The sequence below is a fragment of the Penicillium robsamsonii genome (genome assembly GCF_028829455.1).
Source record: "Penicillium robsamsonii strain IBT 29466 chromosome Unknown utg000001l_segment0_segment0, whole genome shotgun sequence".
Lineage (NCBI taxonomy): Eukaryota > Fungi > Ascomycota > Eurotiomycetes > Eurotiales > Aspergillaceae > Penicillium > Penicillium robsamsonii.
This window is the reverse complement of record NW_026643219.1, coordinates 6788516-6810651: the sequence shown is the minus strand read 5'-3', so window position 1 is coordinate 6810651 and position 22136 is coordinate 6788516. Positions and strand designations below refer to the sequence as shown.

The 22136-nt window shown below is 49.1% G+C and overlaps 9 protein-coding genes across 9 annotated transcripts; 7 read left to right on the top strand and 2 right to left on the bottom strand.

The window, feature by feature from the left end:
• Positions 1-330: 330 nt before the first annotated feature.
• N7447_002635 (uncharacterized protein) lies at positions 331-2567 on the top strand (the record flags this gene model as incomplete). Its single annotated transcript, XM_057226910.1, has 2 exons — positions 331-2340; positions 2406-2567. The coding sequence occupies 2 exons, from the start codon at positions 331-333 to the stop codon at positions 2565-2567; spliced, it is 2172 nt and encodes a 723-aa protein (XP_057090926.1).
• A 1529-nt stretch (positions 2568-4096) lies between these two features.
• Positions 4097-5528, top strand: N7447_002634 (dolichyl-phosphate beta-glucosyltransferase; the record flags this gene model as incomplete). The annotated part of the gene is made up of 3 exons (XM_057226909.1): positions 4097-4210; positions 4328-5119; positions 5184-5528. The coding sequence occupies 3 exons, from the start codon at positions 4097-4099 to the stop codon at positions 5526-5528; spliced, it is 1251 nt and encodes a 416-aa protein (XP_057090925.1).
• A 726-nt stretch (positions 5529-6254) lies between these two features.
• N7447_002633 (uncharacterized protein) lies at positions 6255-7061 on the top strand (the record flags this gene model as incomplete). Its single annotated transcript, XM_057226908.1, has 1 exon — positions 6255-7061. The coding sequence occupies one exon, from the start codon at positions 6255-6257 to the stop codon at positions 7059-7061; it is 807 nt and encodes a 268-aa protein (XP_057090924.1).
• Positions 7062-7954: 893 nt separating this feature from the next.
• On the top strand, positions 7955-9217 carry N7447_002632 (uncharacterized protein; the record flags this gene model as incomplete). Its single annotated transcript, XM_057226907.1, has 1 exon — positions 7955-9217. The coding sequence occupies one exon, from the start codon at positions 7955-7957 to the stop codon at positions 9215-9217; it is 1263 nt and encodes a 420-aa protein (XP_057090923.1).
• Positions 9218-10340: 1123 nt separating this feature from the next.
• N7447_002631 (putative cell wall protein) lies at positions 10341-11099 on the top strand (the record flags this gene model as incomplete). The annotated part of the gene is made up of 1 exon (XM_057226906.1): positions 10341-11099. The coding sequence occupies one exon, from the start codon at positions 10341-10343 to the stop codon at positions 11097-11099; it is 759 nt and encodes a 252-aa protein (XP_057090922.1).
• A 2129-nt stretch (positions 11100-13228) lies between these two features.
• On the bottom strand, positions 13229-14385 carry N7447_002630 (ATG3/ATG10 family protein; the record flags this gene model as incomplete). Its single annotated transcript, XM_057226905.1, has 2 exons — positions 13229-13769; positions 13835-14385. The coding sequence occupies 2 exons, from the start codon at positions 14383-14385 to the stop codon at positions 13229-13231; spliced, it is 1092 nt and encodes a 363-aa protein (XP_057090921.1).
• Positions 14386-16537: 2152 nt separating this feature from the next.
• N7447_002629 (putative cyclin) lies at positions 16538-17488 on the bottom strand (the record flags this gene model as incomplete). Its single annotated transcript, XM_057226904.1, has 2 exons — positions 16538-17182; positions 17240-17488. 2 exons carry the CDS (start codon positions 17486-17488, stop codon positions 16538-16540), a joined length of 894 nt encoding a protein of 297 aa, XP_057090920.1.
• A 500-nt stretch (positions 17489-17988) lies between these two features.
• N7447_002628 (uncharacterized protein) lies at positions 17989-19347 on the top strand (the record flags this gene model as incomplete). The annotated part of the gene is made up of 1 exon (XM_057226903.1): positions 17989-19347. One exon carries the CDS (start codon positions 17989-17991, stop codon positions 19345-19347), a length of 1359 nt encoding a protein of 452 aa, XP_057090919.1.
• Positions 19348-19916: 569 nt separating this feature from the next.
• Positions 19917-21635, top strand: N7447_002627 (translocon subunit SEC61; the record flags this gene model as incomplete). Its single annotated transcript, XM_057226902.1, has 5 exons — positions 19917-19926; positions 20017-20117; positions 20185-20352; positions 20421-21496; positions 21554-21635. The coding sequence occupies 5 exons, from the start codon at positions 19917-19919 to the stop codon at positions 21633-21635; spliced, it is 1437 nt and encodes a 478-aa protein (XP_057090918.1).
• Between the last annotated feature and the right edge of the window lie 501 nt (positions 21636-22136).

The following is a 22136-nucleotide window of genomic DNA, read 5'->3' as shown; positions in this document are numbered from 1 at the left end:
TTAAGAATTCCTTAGCCACCCTATTGCATAAATATGATTCATTTCCCCTCTTTTATACATGTGAATTCATTCCCATCTCTTTATAGGTACGTTGGGCACCTGAAAGACTCAAAGGTTAAACTAATTCTCCCTAGTTGAAATGAGCGAGCTGTGTAAGGAGGCACGGCCTCGGCGTTTCTACTTGGATGCCAAGGCTCGACTCTCAGACACAGTCTGTAGCGACGTGTCACCCAGGCAAGTCGATTCCTTTTATTGCTTACATATCTTTTTAACAGTTTATAAAGGCGATCTATTAAAAGATTATTGCCAGAAGAGCTCATTTCTGAATCGATGGGTGCTGGCTGCTGCTCCGCCACGCCACCAATATCCGGTGCTCGGCCGAATTCCACCGGCGTCCCGGGAGACGATTGCACTATGGAAACACTCAGTAGCCACGGCGTGCGAGTCCTCAGAAGTCCCGCTCGCACCAGTGTAGGCCACGTTGACAAATCTCGTCGCCGGAACAGCTTCCGGGTCTCTAGAGAGGCTCGGCGGTTGTCGCTCTCGGCTTCCCAGCTAAATCCCGACGCGCCTCAATGTTTAATTGAATGCCTCGCAGATCCAAAAGAGAGCAATGTGCCCAGACAGGAAAAGAAGTTGCAGGTAGCTCAAGGGTTTCCGACACGCCCGGAATTGCAAAGATCACATTCAACGCCCATTGCTGTGCACGGTCAAAATGTTGATGGAATCCAGAAAGTTCCTCACACTGTGCAAGCGCAAGAATCATGGCACACAAAAAATATTCAACTATTAAAGGAAAAAGTGGGAATAATTGAGGCACCGACAGTCGCTCAGGAAGCAAGGCCACTTGAAATGTTTAGGCAACCGGATACCCACACCATCACCGAAAAGCAACTGATCAATGAAGTGCGGGGAATCTATACAGGCCTTGTCATGGTGGAAAAAAAGTGCATCGAGATCGACAGGCAACAGGCGCAATCAAAGGCCGAATTATCACAGGCTCAGTGGCAAACACTCGTCTCACTGCACCGAACACTACTCTACGAACACCATGACTTTTTTCTCGCCTCCCAGCACCCGTCAGCTGGTCCAGTTCTCAGAGATTTAGCTGAGAAGTACGCAATGCCGGCGCGCATGTGGCGTTATGGAGTGCATTCATTCTTGGAGCTGCTGCGTCAGAAACTCCCCGGCTCGATGGAGTACATGCTTGACTTTATCTACCTCTCGTACTCGATGATAACATTGTTGCTGGAAAGCGTGTCATACTTCAAAGAGACTTGGATCGAGTGCCTAGGTGACTTGGCGCGGTATCGCATGGCCGTAGAAGAACTTGATAAGAAGGATCGCGAACTATGGGCAGGCGTGTCGAGGTATTGGTATAATCAGGACGCAGACCAAAGCCCAGAGAACGGCCGCATCCAGCATCATCTTGCTGTTTTAGCACGCCCGGATATTCTTCAGCAGTTTTTTCACTACACGAAAGCATTGATCAGTGTACGCGCATTCCCAAATGCTCTCGAGAGCATGACACAGCTGGTCACTCCTTGGATGAATGTGCCAGCTCAGAACCAAACTTTGATAACTTCATTCGTGACTACCCACGGTGCGCTTTTTATGCAGGCTCCGGTCGAAGAATTTGTTTCTCGGGCGAACGTGTTTCTTGCTACTCTGCGTAAGGATATTAGCCGGGTAAGCCGACACGGGCAGCAAGGTGTTCAACTCACGTCTTGCAATATCGCTGCGATATTTCAATATGGGAGCAAAAATGGAGTGATGGAAACAGATTTCACAGTGAAATTACGCAATCCTACAGCAGAAGATCGCCTAGCGGCAATGGAGTGGGCATCTAACACAACTGCTACAAAGCCTATCTATCCTGTCTATAGCAATCTCTCGTCCCAGCTTGCATTCCGAGCGAGCTCTCTCGCCTTTCATACATTAATTGTCATGCTCGGCCAAATCGGTGACCCAAACATGTATCCGAGTGTGCACATCTCTATGGCATTTATGTGGTGTCTCACGCTTAACCCATCGGCCATACAACGACTAGAGCCGCTGGTTCCGTGGTCGCTACTTGCCAGTTATCTCAACACCCTGTTCCGTCCCGACACAATCATGTCGAAGATCGAAGACGAATCATTCCCGCTTCTTGACGACTCTACTACACAACAGCTACCGGAGGACTTTTTGATCAGAGGACAGGCATGGAGCCGGCTTTATTACCCCGAAAGGTTTTTCGAAGGGGCCCCTACAGAAGACAATAGACCATCAACAGAAGAACCCTCGACAGTGATACCCAGAAGACATCGATGTCTTTGGCTTGGAGTGCGGATCGCAACAGTCTGTTTGCCCTTGTGTTACGTTCCTATGCGCACATTTAATACTGACCATATATCTTGTATTAGTACACCCGCTGGATGACCTACGACCAGACGCGACGGTTCACGCCCACCCAGTTAGCAGAAGAATTTTCGCCGATTGCAGAATCCACCGCTTATCTCTATGGTAATCCTTATTCACTAGGAGTTGAGACATCATCCGTCGACCAGGAGATGCAGGAAGCTTGAAAACGCGGTTGGGTGACTGCTGGCTCTGTTGGTGGCTCCGTTGCGGCGTAGGCTGTGCGCCTTGACGGTAATCATTTCGGGGCTGGTAGAATCCTTGGAGTTTCTTTTTTTTTCTCTTGTTCGAATCATTCCTTTAGGCCCTTTCCGTACACGAAGCCAGAGAGTGGATCCCTTTTTTTTCGTTATTACCAGAGAGGAAATGAATGAGTCGCCACGACTACACGACAGATATCAGATATATCAGATCACTCTCTGGATCCACCCTGGACGGCCTGCTTCCGCCTGGACCACTCTCCAAGGACTGGACCATTTGGGATCTCCGATGATTATCACATCCATTGCCATGGATCTATGGGAACTTGGCCTGTCCCGGGATGAAATCGCTTCCGTCCGTCTGGTTCCATGATGATTGGGAACCTAGCCTGTCCCAGGATGGCCTCGATTATATCCATCCAGCCCCATGATGATTTGGAAATTTCGCAAGCCTTTCTGATCAGTTCTCAGGTATTGGACTATGCATTCCACCGTGGTTGGGATTCTCTTTTTGAAGACCAAGACTCCCGCCTCAATTACGGTTTTGGGTTCGGGTTATTGCGTACCACTTCCATCCAGAGGGGACACTTGGGGCTATTAAAAAGAAGTCATCCTTGACTTATCGATGTGTTGTTTTGGAATTGCTATTTGGAGAAAGGATTGTTGCGTGTATAACAGAGGACATAAGATTAGGGGGAAGAAAAGTGCCAGGATGAAGGGCAAATGAGATGATAAAGAGAAGGAAAGTATTTGAATCAAAATATGGAAGCTTTCAGTGTCAGTTCCTTCCTATTTGGGAAGTGTTCGCATATAGTATATGGATATGCACGCATACTCCCCCTAAAGCTGTCCTTCAAGGTTAGCCCCTTGTCCATTACTCACATACTTTTTTGTCCCATTTTTATAGCCTGTGGATAGCAGCATGGCCAGCAAAGCGTCTGCATGCCATGATCCTGTTCTCTGAGTCAATTTCCTTTGCTATCTTTTGCTAGAGACAGTCCTCTAGCTTTTCCCACTGATGAACATTCTGAAAGCGTATATCTACAGCGAGTAGCACCATTTGATAAGGAAGAATCAGCTCTTGTATGCGACAATGTCCATTCCAAGAGGCCGATCTATGCGATCCCGGGTAAACGCGTATAAATAGGCAGATAGATGAGAGTTCAGATTATTAATATATATAGATTCTAATATAAGTTAGAATATAGTAGAATATAGTAAAATACGTAGCTACAAACCGTGGCTCCCCGGATGTGGATCAGATCCATTATCGGCTTGCGCGTTGCCGATAAAAGGCCAAGCTGGCGATTATCATACATTCCTCCCCCTCCCTCCTTCTCTCTTCAAATGGCGAGGATCATTCTGTTTTACCTCTATGAATAAACAATTACTCTCGACCTAAGTGCTTGCCTTCTTCCTCCGGGCATCACTCACGTCTTCCCCACTCCGCAGCTCTTCCGTCTCCGCGTCTGACGTCCAGCTCGTCACTCTCCACAATGGCGGCAGCTTGGGGCGAGGTCTGTCGCCAATGCGTCAATACTGTGGTGGAAATCCCAGTCCAGATCTTACTCATTGCTGCCCTAGCCACTTTGCTGGGACTGTTTGTTCTAGTGAGTCCACGTTTCCCCCGCTCCGCTTGCACCAGCCAGATCGCGCGGTGATAACCCAGACACGTGTAGCCCCAATTGCGATTTACTGACCTGTCAATTCTTTTTGCAATTATATAGTTCTCATTATTCATATTTTTTGTTGCGCCAGTCCCACGAGAATCTCTACCAGAAGAAAAGAAGTATAGAACCCTTGCCAAAGATGGATCCGTGACAGATCCCGAACCCCTACCCTGCTGGCTCGAAAGCCTAGACGCCGAAAAGAGCACTCAAAAAGCCGCCACAACCCACATAATAGCACCAGCCGAGATATTCATGTCCGTCGTGGTACCAGCCTACAATGAGGAAGACCGGTTAACCGGCATGCTGGAGGAAGCCGTCAACTACCTAGAGCACATGTACGGGGATACAGCCAGCACCATCGCCCGCTCCGGTAGTCCAGGCACAATGGAGACACGCTCAATGCGCAAACGCAAGCCGAACGGGGGCACTACCAGTGACGCCATGGGCTCGGCCTCGGATCGCGGCTGGGAGATCATACTCGTCTCGGACGGGTCGACAGACCGCACGGAAGAAGTGGCATTCCGGTTCGCGCGCGACCACCAGCTCTCTCTGCACCCCAAGGGACACGCGGGTCCGTGGACACCCAAGGCTGCGGAGGGCGTTCATATCCCGCCTGGCACGATCCGCGTCGTGAACTTGACTCATAACCGCGGCAAGGGCGGCGCGGTCACGCACGGTATGCGCCATGTCCGTGGGCAGTATGTTGTCTTTGCGGATGCGGACGGGGCGAGCAAGTTCGATGATCTGGGTAAGCTTGTTGGAGCTTGTCGGGACGTAGAAGATGCGAAGGGACGGGCGGTTGCTGTTGGATCGCGGGCGCATATGGTTGGGAGTGAGGCTGTTGTGAAGGTATGGTTTCTGATATATGGGTGATGGGATGCTTGCGAGATCGATTACTGACTCTACTCGATAGCGATCCAAGCTTCGAAACTTCCTGATGCACTCGTTCCATTTGATTCTATGGCTCATGACACCTCCTAAAACGGCTACCGTCAAGGATACGCAGTGTGGGTTCAAGTTGTTCTCCCGCAGTGCGCTGCCTTATATTGTGCCGTATATGCATTCCGAGGGCTGGATCTTCGATGTTGAGATGCTCATGCTGGCCGAGTTCGCACGGATTCCTGTGGCTGAAGTGCCCGTGGGGTGGAGAGAAGTCAAGGGTAGCAAACTGAATGTCTTACGAGATAGTATTGGCATGGCCTGGGGTCTGGCTGTTCTGCGGGCAGCTTGGTCGCTGGGTGTTTATAGACAGCGCTGATCAAGTACGGAACTTCATTGTTCCTACTATTTTCGGACAGTTTTCCATGGTGAACATATCGCATCTTGCATTCTTGGAGACTCGGATTTTTTTTTTACTTGAATTGGATAATTTGATTGGTTCCAATATAGTTCTTGGGCTAATAGGACACCTTTTCCTGGCAAATATTTACTATAGAACAGGGGTAGAGCAGTCTAGATTTCAAAGTGACAGCATTAAAGATTGGCTAGATGTATGTGATGACGTCTCTGTGTATTGGAGTATATAGCTTCCAAGGTTGTCCAGACTTCGTGATCCACTAATACGTGGGTCTTGGGCAAGATCGCACATCTCCAAGCAACATACATCCATGGAAGGATCCAGGAACGGGTCATTGGAGATAACCTTAATGTAATGATTTAATGACTTTGAGCATTTGCCGAGCCTTTTTCTAGCATACGGTGAAGTATATGTAGATCTAGGGGCTGATCAGATACTATGTACTTCTAGTGGGTCGACATCGTGTGGTGCTTTACATTTCATGTTATGCAAGGTCATTTATAGGCCTCTATTTTTGTTCAGCATTGACGTTTTCCGTCTCCAATTGGAAAATTCTGACGGTGGCGACACATCTATGTAGCGTCTACACCCGAGTGGTACCACTGCCTCTTAAAACATAATTCTAATAATTAATAGCCGCATTCTGAAACTCGACATTTCACCATTGCCATCTCTTATAATGAAAATATGAAGCCAAACCTCACTCGCACGTCAGTATCATCACGGCTCCTCCAACTCCCAGCCGAACTCCGTCTCAAGATCTACGAATATGCACTAGTCGTCCCAAACGAGTACCTAGTCAGCAAACCGATGATTGTACTAGGTGATCATGGCAAAACCTTCACAGCCCGCGGCCAATATCGAGCATTATCAATGAGTCCTCACTGGGTAGGCGAAGATGGCACCGCACGCAAATTACTAGCGGTGAACCGCCAACTCCATGACGAAGCCGAAGACTACCTCTATTCAACGCACACCCTCTTCCTCCGCAACTCCTTCAATCTCGACCGACTAGCCGATTTCCTCAACACGCTTAGCGCAACCGCCCGCGCCCGCATCCGTAGCGTCGGCTTTGAGGTCTTCTTCTTCGTGCACACGCAAACCGGTGTGCCGAAGCGCACGTTGAAACAATACGAGACCGCGGCACGGCTTCTGTCCGAGAAGCTTCCGCGGTGGAATAGCGTGCTGCTTTATCTCGATCCGCGCTACTATTATCCATCTGCAAACGTGGGTGGTCGGGATCTCACGGCCCGAGGGGTGTTCGATCTTGCCACGCGGTTCGGCGCCTTGTGCAAGGATGTGAGCTTCTATCCGCTGCCAAATGGTGATCACTATCTACTTGATGAGGCTCAGCAGTTTGTGTGGCGGAGTTGCTTGCTGCTGAGACAATCGGATGATCGTCGATCTATTAAGGGATGTTCTGCTTGGTCTTTGGATTTCCAGAAGCAATTGGTTACGCCAAGCCAGCTTCGGCCCACGTCATCTGTTTGCTGAGGTGTTTCCCTTTACTTTTACCTTTTCTTTTCTTTTTCTTTTCTATCTTTTTTTTTATATTGTATGCATCTTCAGCGTTGCAGACCTTCGGCTCTCGTTCGCCTTTGTGGTCTGATAGGCTAGCTTTGTCAGCTCTGTGTCATAACGTCTGAGCGCCGATTATACCAGTCAACTGCAGGTGCACATCTTTGGCGCAAATGGCGGGATTAGGGCGTTCGGGCTGCGTTTTGACTCTCTCCATTCTTATATATTCCACTAATTCAGTACAGGGTGATTTCTAGAGATCGGATATATTGCGTTCTGTTCAAATGTTCTTATGTTGTATACAGCTGTATTAGATGGTTACTTTCCCCTTGATATAGATCTATATAGTATGATATACACTCAAAACAATACCACTTCCAGATACCTTTGAGCTTTTACGTCTTATTAATGACATTTCCTATTAGAGCCCTTTGACGTCATAAGCTGTGATCAGACACGTCTCGGATGTTCATAGAATTTCTTTTTTGGAATTCCATCTTGTTTTCCTATGTGACCTCCTCATTTCCCCCCGGACTTTGTGGGGATATTCACAAATTTCATATTTAACTGATTTTCTACTTTTTCATTCTTCGTACCTTAAAGCTACCCAAATCCTAAAATCTGCCTAACCTACACCCATTCATCCGTGAGACTTGGAATGCACCATATTGGGAAGGTCGCATAATCCCGGCATTAGATGGAAATGCGCTGAGCTCATTGACCGCTTCTAGGAACTCCACTGGTCTTGACGTGGACAAACAAAGCTTTGGTTGGGCACTATCGTGACTATCATATTATTATCACGGGTGTTCCCTAATATATCCTTATCTGCCGATTTGCGATTATCGTGAGAAAAACAAATCTCAGACATGAAGCCTACCAATTTACTAGACGGTCACGGAAGTCTCTACAAAGAAGTACGCTTCTCTCCAACCGAAACACCTATCCGTCGCACAAAATCTGTTTCAGCCACATTTCCTGTCATTTCAGGCGACGGCCGAACCGTATGCCAAGACTCCGCCTTGGTGAACTCGTTCACCATGGATACCTCCTATATCGACCAATCACGAGCCCTCCTCCAGAGCCAGCGGGTGAACTTCGAGACGGAGAGAGCATTGTTTGCGCAGGAGCGACGGTTGTGGGAGAAAGAGCGGGCGATATTGCGATCGAAAATCGCCGAGCTAGAGGTGTTTGTGAAAAGTCAGGGGAACCAAACAAATCGATTGGGATCGGAAGCGGCCAAGCTTGTGCTTGCAGGCGGAGTATCGCAGTATAACACAAATGGCCTCGCAGCTGCTCAGGTGTGGGAGGGGACAAGCCCGGGAAATCGGCCAACAAGGGTGTTCTTCGATCATGAATCTCCAGACCAACATCTATCGCCAATCTCCGAAAGTGGGCTGAACCCGCCATCCCTGGATCGGGCCCTTTCACCCCAGTCGCAACTAGCAGACCCTTCTGGGGGACCTGTAAGTCTGCCGGTGCCGATCGAAAAGCTTGACAGCACTCTGGATGGCATCACGCTCAAGTCCACGGCCTTGCCGCCTGCCGTGGTAGCTCGAGTGATCACCCCACCCTCCCCATCACCCCTAACATCCCCTGGAACTGCCCCTTCGACCGCTGCAAGGCCTCACATAGAACATCGAAGCAGTCTCAAACTGAAGCTGTCAGAGCTCGGCCCGCCCAATGAGAACTTGCTTCGCCATGCAGGTCACACCCCGATGGCGATCATCGAAGGTGATGATAGTCGGCGGTCTACACAGGAAGGGTCTCCAATCGAGATTGCCTCTCAGACCGAAGAGGGTCCTCTTTCGCCCGTGACAACGAACGTTCATCAACCCTCCGAAAATAAGATCTCCTACTTTCCAGATGTGCCAGACGACCCCGCTCTCACGGGGCCCCTCGGGCTGATAAATGATGAGGAGCATGACTCCAATTTTTTGAATGAATTGGATCAGAAACTGCTTGTTCAAGCAAAGAACATTCTGGGCAGCTCAGTTGAATCGGCTGATCCCAATGAGAGTGATTCCGAGTCTGAGTTCCCTCGCCAAGACGAGAAGGAACCTGAAATGAGGTTCAAGCAATCAACTAATTTTGGTACTGCGTTTGGAATATCGAACCCAGGTCAAGTTTAAGGAAACATATATTTCTCATCTATCTTGGATCTTTGTGATCTGTGTGTGATAGAGTCTACTATGTCTACTATGTCTATTGTGGATTTCTGTGTTCTCTCTTTTTATGGAGCAGCATATGCTCTTGATGCCGTAGCCTTTTCTGTCTTCTTCCTCCCTTTTGGCGAAATACCTTACGAGATTACGATCTATGCTGATATGTGCAATATAACCTCATTTGTTTCAACTGTTTCTGATTTTTTTCGGGGCAGTCTTGGTTTCTGAGCTGCTTGACAGGCAACAGCCCTCGCAAGCTGTGTTTGGACTTACCTGTGTTGGAGTTCCTTGCGTGTGATGTATATGCACGCAATCTTAATCCAATATCCTGATTGGTACCTTCGAAAGTCTCTTGCGGAGAGGGATACTAGTGCCTCTATGTCTTATTGGCTACTATCCCTTGCATCCATACAACCTTTCTTCCCCATTCGGCCACACGTGTGTTCCTATTCTCCCAAGCACTCCATATGTCTCCCATACAGGAAAATCCCGCCAATCCTGTCCTAGCTGGGCTACGACAGCCCGGGGGCCCGGGCTCTGGCTCGTGCATAGACCTTACGCTGGTGGCCCAGGGCACATCTGATCTCTAGATGGAGCTGTAGCTCCTTACTATCGAACTATGTAGCTTGGATGCTTTAATTTCCACCAATTACTTGGTTCTAGACCCCCTAAGACCTGATGTCTCTGATAATTTCTTTCCTCGGTACCTGCCGTTGACTTTGTGCCTTGCAGATCGCTACCTTGTGGCTTTTTTTTAGATGAGTTCGACCAAGAACTAGTTCGTGCCTTGCAGAAACCTTCCCTATCTGGTCCTATCTGGCCCTGGATAGAGCCCTTGGCTCTCCAAGATACTCTTTCAACGTATACTTTGTAGGGATGCCAAAAGGTACATAAGGATCATTGTTCACGTCTGTTCTTTTATTTTTCATCAAGCATCACAGTCTCCAGTCATTCATTCTGCCTTTGTTCCAACACTCTTTCAGTTATTCGATTCTCGCAGGTTATCTTTTTCAATCTTCGGATTAATCTAATTAACAACCTCTAATCTTCCTCTATCCCAAACAAACAACACCAACCAACTACCGCAAAAATGGTCTCCACTTCTATCAACTTCTCCGGCCTGATGTGCCTTGTCCTTGCTCTCGGCCCTGCCAACGTGCTCTCCGCTCCCCAGCTGCCTGGTCTCTCAACCCCGGATATCAGCAACCACGGCCCCGAGACCGCCAGCCAGGGCCCAGGTAACAGCGAGACCTCCGCCGGCAGCGGCATCAGCGCCGGCATCCCTGGTGGTCCTTACGCGAATATGGGCGCCGGATTCCACGACATCCACCGCGGCCCCTGCGGCCCTAACTCAGGCGATGACTGGAGCGCCGGTGCCGGTATGTCTGCTGGTATCCCCGGCGGCCCGAGTGCCAACCTCGGACAAGGCGTGCACCACCACGAAGGTGGCTACCCTTGCCCTGAGCCTCCTGCCCCTGTTGTCGTGCCCGCCACCACTGTCAACCCCCCTCCCGTTGTTGTTGTGCCCACTACAACCGTCAGCCCTCCCAACGAGGTTATTCCTCCTACCACCGAGACTGTTGTTCCTACTACCGAGGCCGCCGTCACTGCCATCCTCCCTCCTACCTTCACCACCCCAATCTCTGTCCCCCTCACCACCGCCCCAGCCGCATGGGCACCTGCCGTCCCTAGCGTGCACTCTACCCCTCTGATCCCCCACGCCGCACCCACTGCATCGGCCTCGCCTTCCGCTGTGCCTTCCGTGCCTGTCTTCAACGCCGGTTCATCTCTGGTTCCCGGATCTGTCCTCGCTGTGGCTCTTCCCGTTATCCTGGCTTTCTTCCAGTAAAGTCCTAGATTTACCTTCTACATTTACTGAATATGATGAAAAATGGCGGAAACGAACTGGATAGATCATCCACCTGTTAGGGACCTGGATGGTTTATCTAATGATTGATCGGACCTGTGTATCTCTTGTTTTTCACACTTATATTCTTCCTTGTCTACTTTTTGTCCTACTGTTGTCTTTGTTGGCTGGTGTACTCACCCCCAGATTACCTGTATCTTCTGTGCTCATTTATGAGGGCCGATCTTTATTATTTACTTTTGTTTGGCTCTTGTCTGGCTACTGTTGCAGATGGTTGTTCACTTTGCGCGTCCGCGCGTGCTCTGCACAATTCGGCGTACTTATGTGGTTTGTTACTTGTTACTTGTGGCTTTTGATTCTATTACTCTCAGTTCGAATATATTACTCTGAGGTACTATAAATTTTCCAGTATTAGTAGATCGTAGCCTTCAGTTTCGTCAAACGAAGATTGAATCCATCTACTTCAACATCATCCAACGCATGTAGTGTTCTACCTGTACTACTTCGCGTTATGGTCAAGACTGGTATACCCGAAGAAAGAACTGTTAAAAATTGGGTTATAACCAGAATGGGACCTACCTTGCTGTGGGTATTCTTGCCATGGTTTTTGACTCATATATGCATATCAGATTCTAGATAATACTCGGAAGTCTAAATGAAAACATATGATGTTAATGTGTATATAGAAAGTATTGCAGTATAAGTTCATAAAGCACGTACCTGGTTACTATGATGGGGATATATATATGTTGCAGGATAACCCTAACTCATGATATTATATATTGGGCATTCAACCCGCCGGTCTGATTACCCTACAAGTTGGTAGGCAAACTGACGCTCGATGAGCAGAAGAAACAAAGTAGGAAGCCAAAAAAAGTCAGTCTGAGAGGTTAGGGATCTTTAACGGTGGAATTGTTGTCTATCGCGGAATCGGCCTCCAAATGGTACTTCCACGCATGGACCTGCAAAAATCAAATCAAAGTAGAACCTCGCGAGTAACCTATCATCTCTTTTCTTTTTCCTGTAGCTTCAAATCATTACAACATCATTGCAATAAAAATGAAACTACTACAAAGGCTCATCTGATCAACACCCCCAGAAACCTTCAGCCATGGGACTCAAGGAGCAAGGGACACGAGGTCTCATTAAAACACAGCCAAATGCGCTCGCCACGGGGGGTAGGTATGTGATTACTATTCCCAAACCAGCTTTTTCTTCGTCATATTGGAAAGTGGCTATTCGCCATGTTTGTCTCTTGAACTGTCTATTTCTGCACAAGCTTTTAACAGTGGTTTTCCTTTAATTCGTCGACGCTGACTCCATGCATATTGTTGTGGTGGTCGGAGCCTTGGTGCCTCAGGCATCAACCCTCGTTAGATAGTTTGGGAGCTCGCTCCTCTTGACAATACAACTCTCTCCCTCCTCTCTTGCCGGACCCCACTACGTAGGTTCCACCACATATGATGTCTTGAAATCGGGGCTGGACATGACTATCAATGCCAAAACCTAGATATATTGCTGATCTAGTAATTTGTCGTCACATATCGAACATGCCTATGTTTTTAAAAGCACCTAGGGGTTGTACCAGCCGTATCTATATCCACTGAACGGTGACTTCTCCATACCGACAAATATGTGATTCAAACAGTATCATTAGATATTTCAGGTTGTCAAATACCCTTTTGCTATTGTCATTAACGCATTTGTGTACCGGAGAATCGGGCACAAAATTAGTACATAATTCAACCTTTAACACAGTGAACTCGGTCTGTGTTCTTACTTCGGGGACGCTAGGGTTATGATCTTGCAATGCCATATGGATGTCTACTCTCAAATCTTCAGATATTGTAGTAGATTTGCCACCGGAAACTCGATAAAGCTAGCGAAGATAATACAAAGCAAAAGTAGCCCACGAAGGGGAAAAGGAAATTATCCGTGCGTCCAACAACAGATTAACGCCAAGCTCATGTCATGTCATGCATATCACATTTCGAGATTCGATCAGGGAGCAGGTCACCAGATGTCAGCTATCATCCAATCTAATTTGGCGGATTATAGCTGCCTAGGGAGTAAGAATCAGATCAGACGAGTCTGGATCCAATCCAAAGAAATTATACTCCCATTGTAAAGTCGTGCTCGATGCCCGGCGTCACACTAGCAATAAACTTGAGGAACACAACCAGGTATTGGTCTACCCGGATGGCGACCTGTTCTTCCTCATCGTGTTGCAGCATCTCCCACTCGTCCCCACCAGGCTGTGCGTGGTGGGAGTCCCCGAGAGACAGATTTTGTGTTCCATCCACCAAGCCCTCCAACCCGCCGCCTGCCCGGAGAAGACGGTTCGCTTCCTCGCGGGACTGTGTCTGCTTGAGCTTGTCGCGGCGAAGCTTGAGTGCGGCTTCGGCACGATCCAAAAGTGTCTTCATCACAGAGGCATGGCGGCATGGGTGTACACTAGCCATCTTGACGCTGCCCTCAAACCAAGGGAAGTCCTCTAGCGTTACGGTCTTATCTTTGTAGTCGCCAACGATATCCTCCATCATTAGATGTGGTGGAAGCGGTTCGGATGGCGACAAATAGCCGGACAAATAGAGGCGGGGTGTGCGGTAGAAGTTGGAGTAAGTGATGTAAAGGGTGTAAGTGCGGAGAGATCTGGAGCAATGACAAGGTTAGAATAGAGAAAAGGGTGAAACCGAAGACAGGAAAATAGCACTCACTGTGTCCCTGACTGATCATCTGTTTCTCGGATGATGGCTTCCTCATCATCGTCTTCATCCTCCATATCGGGGATGTCATCATCATCCTCCTGCTCGCCCAGATTGCCCGATTCATCGACAGTTCGCACGTCGCGAATCCGAGCTTCTTGTTTCTCACGGTCTGCACCAGCGTCGCGGCCACCGCCAGTCCGTAACCACCCGTCCCCTCCATCGTCGGCTGCTGTGCCTTCACCACCATCGCCGCCCGAAAGGAAATCCCTCACAATCTCATCCTCGAGCCCTGCATCTCCGGCAAAGTTGTCGTTTAGTCGTCGATGACAGGGTACTCCGCGAGTGACCAAGAACTGCTTGCCGTCTGGAAGGTAGGATACACGCTTTGCCGGACTTGATGCGTCGGCCCATGACCATGTGGGGAACTTGTAAACTAGATAATCTCCGGCGAGAACAAACTCCTCTGGGGTGATTTGGCCGGTGTTGCGGAAGGTGGAAGTGCGTGAGACCGGGGCCAGGCGGTCCCGCCATGTTGACAGTGTAGAGTGTAGGATATTCATTGTGTTTCACAAGTGAGGATGAAGAAAGAGATACAAAAGAAGCGGCGGGGAGGTAAATGATAAGCGGTGGAGCACATGATCCGCCCCGCGTCCACGGGTGAGCGTCATTTTAAATATGGTCGCACGTGATAGAAACCATGTACCTTATTTTGTTTAGCTGAAATGATAGAAAGATGTATATATACATTATTTATCGATATAGGCTGAAATGACATATATATTGTATTAACATGTCACAACATATAAGAAAACATATGTTGTTTCTTCTTATCGTGATCTATGACCGAAGAGCTATATATCCCGAAGTCATAGCCTTCTGTTGGATGCCTACGTAGTCTTAGACCGAAAGTAGAGCTAGCATGCAATATGATCTAGTGACTTCTTTCTTACATATACATATATTGGAAGATAAGACCGCTGTATGAAGACACAACTCACTCCGCTTCCAGTGTCTTCACTCAACAAACTGTTCTAGCTCAACGTCCTTTCATTTCTTTTGAAATATCTATTTCTTCTGGCTAGAAGGGAAGATATGACTTGGGCATATAAAAGGTTTTGTATCATGTATGAAGAGTTAAAATAATACAATCATGTCATTAATCGAGCTGTTATGGACGAAGTATGTAAGCGATTCTTACCGAAAGGACGCCTCGACCTTGAAACACCTGATTCTCGCCTGAGAACTATCACTGACGCATCTCTTTCCAAAGAGACGATGGTGCAGCCGATCAGCGTTACCAAGGCATAGATCAACGCACGATACGGGGCCTTTGTCGACCTTGCAAAGGAAGCTGCAGCGCTCAGTAAACTGATGGATGAAGAGCACCAGCCGGCGAAGCGGCTCAAGGATGCCATTACTTTATGCCAGAAACCATCAAATGGCGAAGGTGCCTCCGTCTCCAGCCAAACTGAAAGATTGAGAATATCAACTGCAGGACCTGACAACTAGATAACTCTCGGGGCATGATTGATCTCTATCAAGGTCCGAGAATTCGTTCTTCCGGATAAGTTTAGGCTATTGCATTTAAACGCAAAGATTGAGGAGAAAATCCTTATTGTTAAGCTGAATCAGCCCACGATACCATTTTTGGAGGACTGTCGGGACTTGATCATCCAAGCCAAGGGCGGGAGCCTCTTCCGTATTGTCATAACGGCAGCCTTTGCGTTTGCTAACATATCCGAACTGCTCGGATGGTGCCAGAAAGGTAAATTTGCTCAAAAGTGACGGAAAAGCACTGGGTTAGAATCGCGTGATGAGCGCAGGAAAATGGCACGTGAGCTCCTTGCCGAATCTTTGCATCTCTGTGATAAATTGAGCAATTGTGAGAATCTTCAAGAGAGGGTTCGGGAAATGAATCGTCTAGTTGAAGATACTAGATACAAAGAGGTGACACCAGAGGAGCTCGCACCCATCAAGATTGCCATGGTTGGCGGGCGAGGAGGCATGGCGACTAACTCTGGGCACTGGTACAATTGTATCAACGGACATCCTGTGGGTTGAATTTGCTAAATATTCGAGGTATTCCTCTTAACGATATGCGCAGCTAGCCGGTTCTGTTTTTATTCAGTTTGCCATTGGCGAACGTGACATGCTGATGCAGCTAGCGAAATGTCCTGAATGTGGAGCGAGTATCGGAGGACGAAATCACCAGGCAATTGAGGTTTTCTCTCGAGCGGAGCATATGGAGTAGGATGGACGCATCTATGTCCTTCAGTTATGATCAACAGTTTACCCAGCTGTTTTTGTCAGTTGAGTTTTGAAATAGCGTTCACAAGTCTACTTTGATTGTTATGTCCACGAGAGAAAGTATAGTATGTAAGTTACATATAGGTTCAGCTTGACAGTCCACGGATTTCCGTGGCGAGTGCCCAATTATGTGGAAACAGCTAACTCTTCTAGCCCCATGTTCGACCACATCCACGGAGACGAGGCCGTTTAGTCTTGGGTATCGTTAGGACTCCTTCTGGGCAGCGTAGAAGTAGGATCTTGCAAGCCAGCTCGTTGTGAGGCCTTCGGTTGATAGGAAGCGTTCCTGTCACTCTGCAGTAGATGATTTAGTAGATAGCTTGCTAGCTTCTACCAGAACATCCTTCCTAGTAGACCTTTGATCTTGAAATCTGATGTCTTCAGCAAAAGCTAAAGCACATTCATTCATTCACCTTCCTCCATCATTCGTCGGCGCTCAACTTCGGCATCCACTTCATCTACTACCATGGGAATAGCTTTGTTCTTCCACCGATTGACCTCCGCCCGCATAAAGCCTTCTGTACTTTTCATGCCTACAACCAAAAAGCCCAGCTCTTCACGATCAACATCAAAGACCTCCCACCACTCGCCATCTACAAGCTTAACCTCCTCCTCGCGTGAAGCGAGGTAGATGGCAGCCACGGCCAGGGCATTTGGTTGGTGAGTGACATAAAGAAGCTGGGGTGAGAACAGTGCCGCATTGAGGTGCTGAATGACCCGTTGAGCCACAGCGGGCTTTATCACACCCAAAGTTTGAAGATATGTCAAAGCGATGGTATGTGGTAGAGCGACATGTGTATCAAAGCCGAGAGTACGGAGGATGATGGTTTCGGTGCGAAGGAGGACTAGCCGGGCGGACTGGTAGCCTCCCTCGGAGAGTATATAGGTTTCGGGGGATGGAGGGGTCTCAGGAGCCCCGCTCTGCCGCACAAACCACAAGGGCGATGCATCTTGTGACAGGAGGAATGTGTAGACATTGAGGACGGAGCGTGGGGAGGTTGGTTGGAAGGAAAGCTTAGCCGTCAGGTACAAGGCTGCGGCGGATACATCCTGCTCGGGTTAGTGGATCAGAAAAAAAAGATTCAGAGTTCCTGGAGTTAGTCTTACCTTGACTGAGTAGATTCGCAAGCTACCGCCGTCAGCGCCAAGCCAAAAACGCGTGAATATCACAACCGCCTGGGAAATTATGTCTTGCGATAGGTGTAGGAGAACCCCGGCAGCTTGAGTGAGTTGGGCACCCGCGCAGCGAATGGAGGTTTCAAGGTCAGATGGGACATTGTCGATTGATGACGAAGAGTTCGACAGTTGGTCGGGCGTTGCTAGAGCATTGGATAAATGCTTCAGACCGGGAGCCATGACGCTGGGAGTTTGCAGAAAACGTGCAATGACGCAGATCCTCGTGCAGCTGAAACCATGCACAGCGGGAGCGGGAAAATATGACGGTATCAAACTCGAAAGAAGTCTAGTGGGAGACCAATTCCTATAATTAATCGAATTGGAAAGGAAGATGTGGTGGATCGAGGTGGAGAGAGCTCCAGGCCATTCAGCCACCGCTATTTCAATAACCCCAGCCTCTTGTTTTATTATCGCCAATTCTTTTTGGGGGTTCTTTTCCGTTTCAAATTCTCAAAAAATTAAGACTCGACACTCTGAAACACGAATTCTTCATTGAAACCACTACACTCCTTTTCGTTTGACCTCGAATACATCCCAGGGGTCTGTTTCGTCCTTGATTAGCCTACATACCTCCCCTACTGCAAATCCCCCCAAGGTTGCACACCAACGCCACATTAGGCTCGAATCGACGTGGCATTTCCATTCTGTCTGCTTCTCCTGTCGAATACCCCCCTCAGAACATGTCTCTCGATCTCTCTCACGCACCTGTCACCCTGCATTCCGATGGCACGCCACCTCGCGAGACCGTTGCCTTGACTCCCCCAAGATCGGCGCTCCATCTAACCTCACGAAATCACTTTAACAATCCGCCTACACATCGTCGGGCAAACACCGAATATATTGCAAGGCCACCACTCTTTGAAGAGGCCACCAACGACACGATATCAGCCCCGAAAACTACTGCTTGGACCGACACCTTCCCGAAGAAGAAGCTTGAAGCCAGAGCCAGGGTCTTGTCAGATTGGTTTCAGGGGAAATCGGATCCAGTAGATTTGGGACTGAAAATGAGCACCAACAGTGCTTCAGATGTGACCGGATTGGATTCCCGTCCAGCCCCAACATCCATGTCACATACGAGGCAGAACTCCACCCCAACGAATCGGTTTTCATTCTTCGGCCTCCGGCGACAACCGAGCAAACCTAACTTCCCGGAGCCAGCAGACGATGAGTTTTTGAACCTGGACATCACTGCCGCTCTTTCACTACCCGAAACCGATGATACCAACGAGGAAGCACTGTATGCCCTACGAGATCATGCCGACAAAGTGCTACGGCGCATGCAGGAGGCCTATAAGCAGCGCACTTTCGCCATGCACCAGGCATTGGTCGACAAGAATGAAAAGCAAGAGGAGCTCGAAGAGACTCGCGCTAGAGTCGATCACCTTAAGATGCAGCTAGACGGCGTGGCCGCCAAGGTGCTTGATCAAGAAAAAGCCATGCAGGCCATGGCCGAGGAATTGGAACAAGAAAGACAAATGCGAAAGAACGAGGAATCCCGCCATCGCAGTGGCGCAATCCGTACCGTGAATCCTGATGACGACGTGCCTTCCATGGCACTCCAAACCCCTCGGCGGGGAGGCAAGCGTGCTAGCCACAGCACCTTCACCAGCGACTCGGGCTTCGAGTCCGGTGATGAGAGCGTTGCCGACAGCGTCTTCTCTCAGCGTGAGGGTCTCGAGTCTCCCACCTCCACGCTGACAGCGCCGTCTCCCAACATGTCGCAGATCGCCCTGTCTACGCCGACAGGGCCGATGCCAACACCTACAATCCAGAAGAACCTGGTCGCGGTCACAAGTGCACCACCTCCTGCACGCTCGTCGGCATATGATCGGGTGTTGAAGGGTCTTGCTTCAACGCGTTTAGGTAGCTCTTTCGCTGGTAACGGCAACACGTCCAATTGTAACATCTGCTATGGCGTACCCGCTTCCGAGGCCTGGAGTGTGATGGGTATTTTGCAAGATGAGAATCGGGGTCTGAAGACACGACTGGGAGAGCTCGAGGTTGTCATTGATGATTGTCTAGGTCTCGTTGGACCTTGAAACTAGATTTTCTTATGGAAATATTATACTCTTTATAGTATGCTGGCATATATTTTGGAGAACAAAGCAGTTGAAACATTTATTTAAGCCTGGACGCCAATATTATTCCAACTAGTTACCCCATATGTAGACCCTCAGCTGTGTAGCCGGGGCCGTACCGATCGCGTAGTTTAGTACCGTGGCCTCTGGAATGTGGGGATAGCTTGGAGCCCGATTTTTGGGGGGTGCACAACACATCGAACTTGAAAAGGTTAGCAAGTAAAAAAGTCCGGAGAATTGAATTGGAGCTCATATCAGTGCAGTTATCTTCAAATATCCAGTTACCTTTTTGGTTGACTCACCAAGTTGGTTGTTGCGGCGAAGACCAAGTGGCCTTAATTAGCGCGGAAGCGAAAAGTGGCCAGCGAACTTCTGTCTTCTTCTTCCCTCCTCCTCCCCCATCTTCTCAACAACTTCACTTTTTCTCCTTTTTGTTTTATTTCTCTTAATATTTCACTTCCATTCCTTTAGCTGGTTTTCGACTCCAGCTTTCTTTACTTCTTTAACGGATTGGGAGGAAGATAGCCACCATGAGCGGCCGTGAGTCCCCCGAACCGTCGTCTCGCACGTCGCGACAATCCGTTTCGAATCGCCCTCAATTGATCGTCAAATGCTGATGGAGGAACTTAGTACGCTTCCTTGACTTGATCAAGCCCTTTACGCCCCTCCTCCCGGAGGTGGCAGCGCCTGAGACCAAGGTGCCCTTCAACCAGAAGTTGATGTGGACTGGTGTATGTCGCCCCGGATCTCCTATCTCCGCGCGAAGTCGGCTTGAATTCTAATGGAATTATGTTGCAGTTGACTTTGATGATCTTCTTGGTCATGAGTCAGATGCCTCTTTACGGCATTGTCTCCTCCGACACTTCGGACCCCCTGTACTGGCTCCGTATGATGCTGGCCAGTAACCGGGGTACTCTGATGGAACTGGGTATCACCCCTATTATCTCCTCCGGCATGGTCTTCCAGGTATGCGATTCTAGAACACTCTCCTATAATTATTCGCGATAATTGTATTGACACACCTTGTTCTCCAGCTCCTTGCTGGTACCCACCTCATTGATGTCAACCTCGACCTGAAGACCGACCGCGAGCTCTACCAGACCGCCCAGAAGCTCTTCGCCATTATTCTCTCCTTCGGCCAGGCCTGTGTCTACGTCCTGACTGGTCTCTACGGCCAGCCCAGTGACCTTGGTGCCGGTATCTGTGTTCTCCTCATTGTCCAGCTGGTTGTGGCTGGTCTTGTTGTTATTCTGCTTGACGAGCTCCTCCAGAAGGGCTACGGTCTGGGCAGCGGTATCTCCCTCTTCATTGCCACAAACATTTGCGAGTCCATTGTCTGGAAGGCGTTCTCCCCCACGACCATCAACACCGGCCGTGGCCCCGAGTTCGAGGGTGCTATCATCGCTCTGTTCCACCTTCTCCTAACCTGGCCCGATAAGCAGCGCGCCCTGTACGAGGCGTTCTACCGCCAGAACCTGCCCAACGTTATGAACCTCTTGGCTACTCTTCTTGTCTTCGCCGCTGTCATCTACCTGCAGGGCTTCCGTGTTGAGATCCCCGTCAAGTCTTCCCGCCAGCGTGGCATGCGCGGCTCATACCCCGTTCGCCTCTTCTACACCTCCAACATGCCCATCATGCTCCAGTCCGCTCTGTGCTCCAACATCTTCCTTATCAGTCAGATGCTGTACTCCCGCTTCTCTGAGAACATCCTGGTCCAGCTTCTCGGAGTTTGGGAGCCCCGTGAGGGATCTGCTCAGCTTTACGCCGCCTCGGGTATTGCTTACTACATGTCCCCTCCTCTCAACTTCAAAGAGGCTCTTCTTGACCCCATCCACACCGCTGTCTACATCACCTTCATGCTTGTCGCCTGCGCCCTCTTCTCCAAGACCTGGATTGAGGTTTCCGGCTCCGCTCCCCGTGACGTTGCCAAGCAGCTCAAGGATCAGGGTCTCGTCATGTCTGGTCACCGTGAGCAGAGCATGTACAAGGAGCTGAAGCGCGTTATCCCTACTGCCGCTGCTTTCGGTGGTGCCTGCATTGGTGGTCTGTCTGTCGCCTCCGACCTTATGGGTGCTCTGGGCAGCGGTACTGGTATTCTTCTTGCCGTTACGTAAGTGATTTTCCTGATTTCTCAATCGTGTTCATCTCAGCTAATAACTCAATACAGCATCATCTATGGTTACTTCGAAATTGCCGCCCGCGAGGGTGACATTGGCGCTGGCCTCAAGGGCCTCGTCCCCGGCAGCTAAACGAGACTGCCCGTATCTTCACGAGTAGCATGGCATAGGATCACACCGGTCCTTTGAAACCTCTCTGTTTACTTTTCTGTCTTTTTTTTACTGTCCGCTCTTATTTATACTTTTTGGGTGAATGGATCGGCGCTGTCTGTTTGGTTGAATTGGAACTATACCGCTTGGTATTCAGTCGTGCAGGTTGATTAACCTGCCGATGAACATCCGAGCTCCCCTCTCCGGGGGCCTCTGCACGTTGACACAATATGTTATCGTCCTATGTCGTCAATGTGTAAAGGAATATGGGTCTAATATTACTCCATAGACGGTGCTCAGCGATGAAAAGTACCCTGTTTAGGGTCTTGTAACCATATGTGTCTAGAAAAACCAAAATCATATATTCAACCTGCCATGATCCTAACCTGTTCCTAGTAATAGTTATTTCAACAGTTCCTCGTCGTAACAGGACATCCTCGCCCTCAAAAGGCCTTTAATCCCGAAATGACTTCCTCGGTTCAT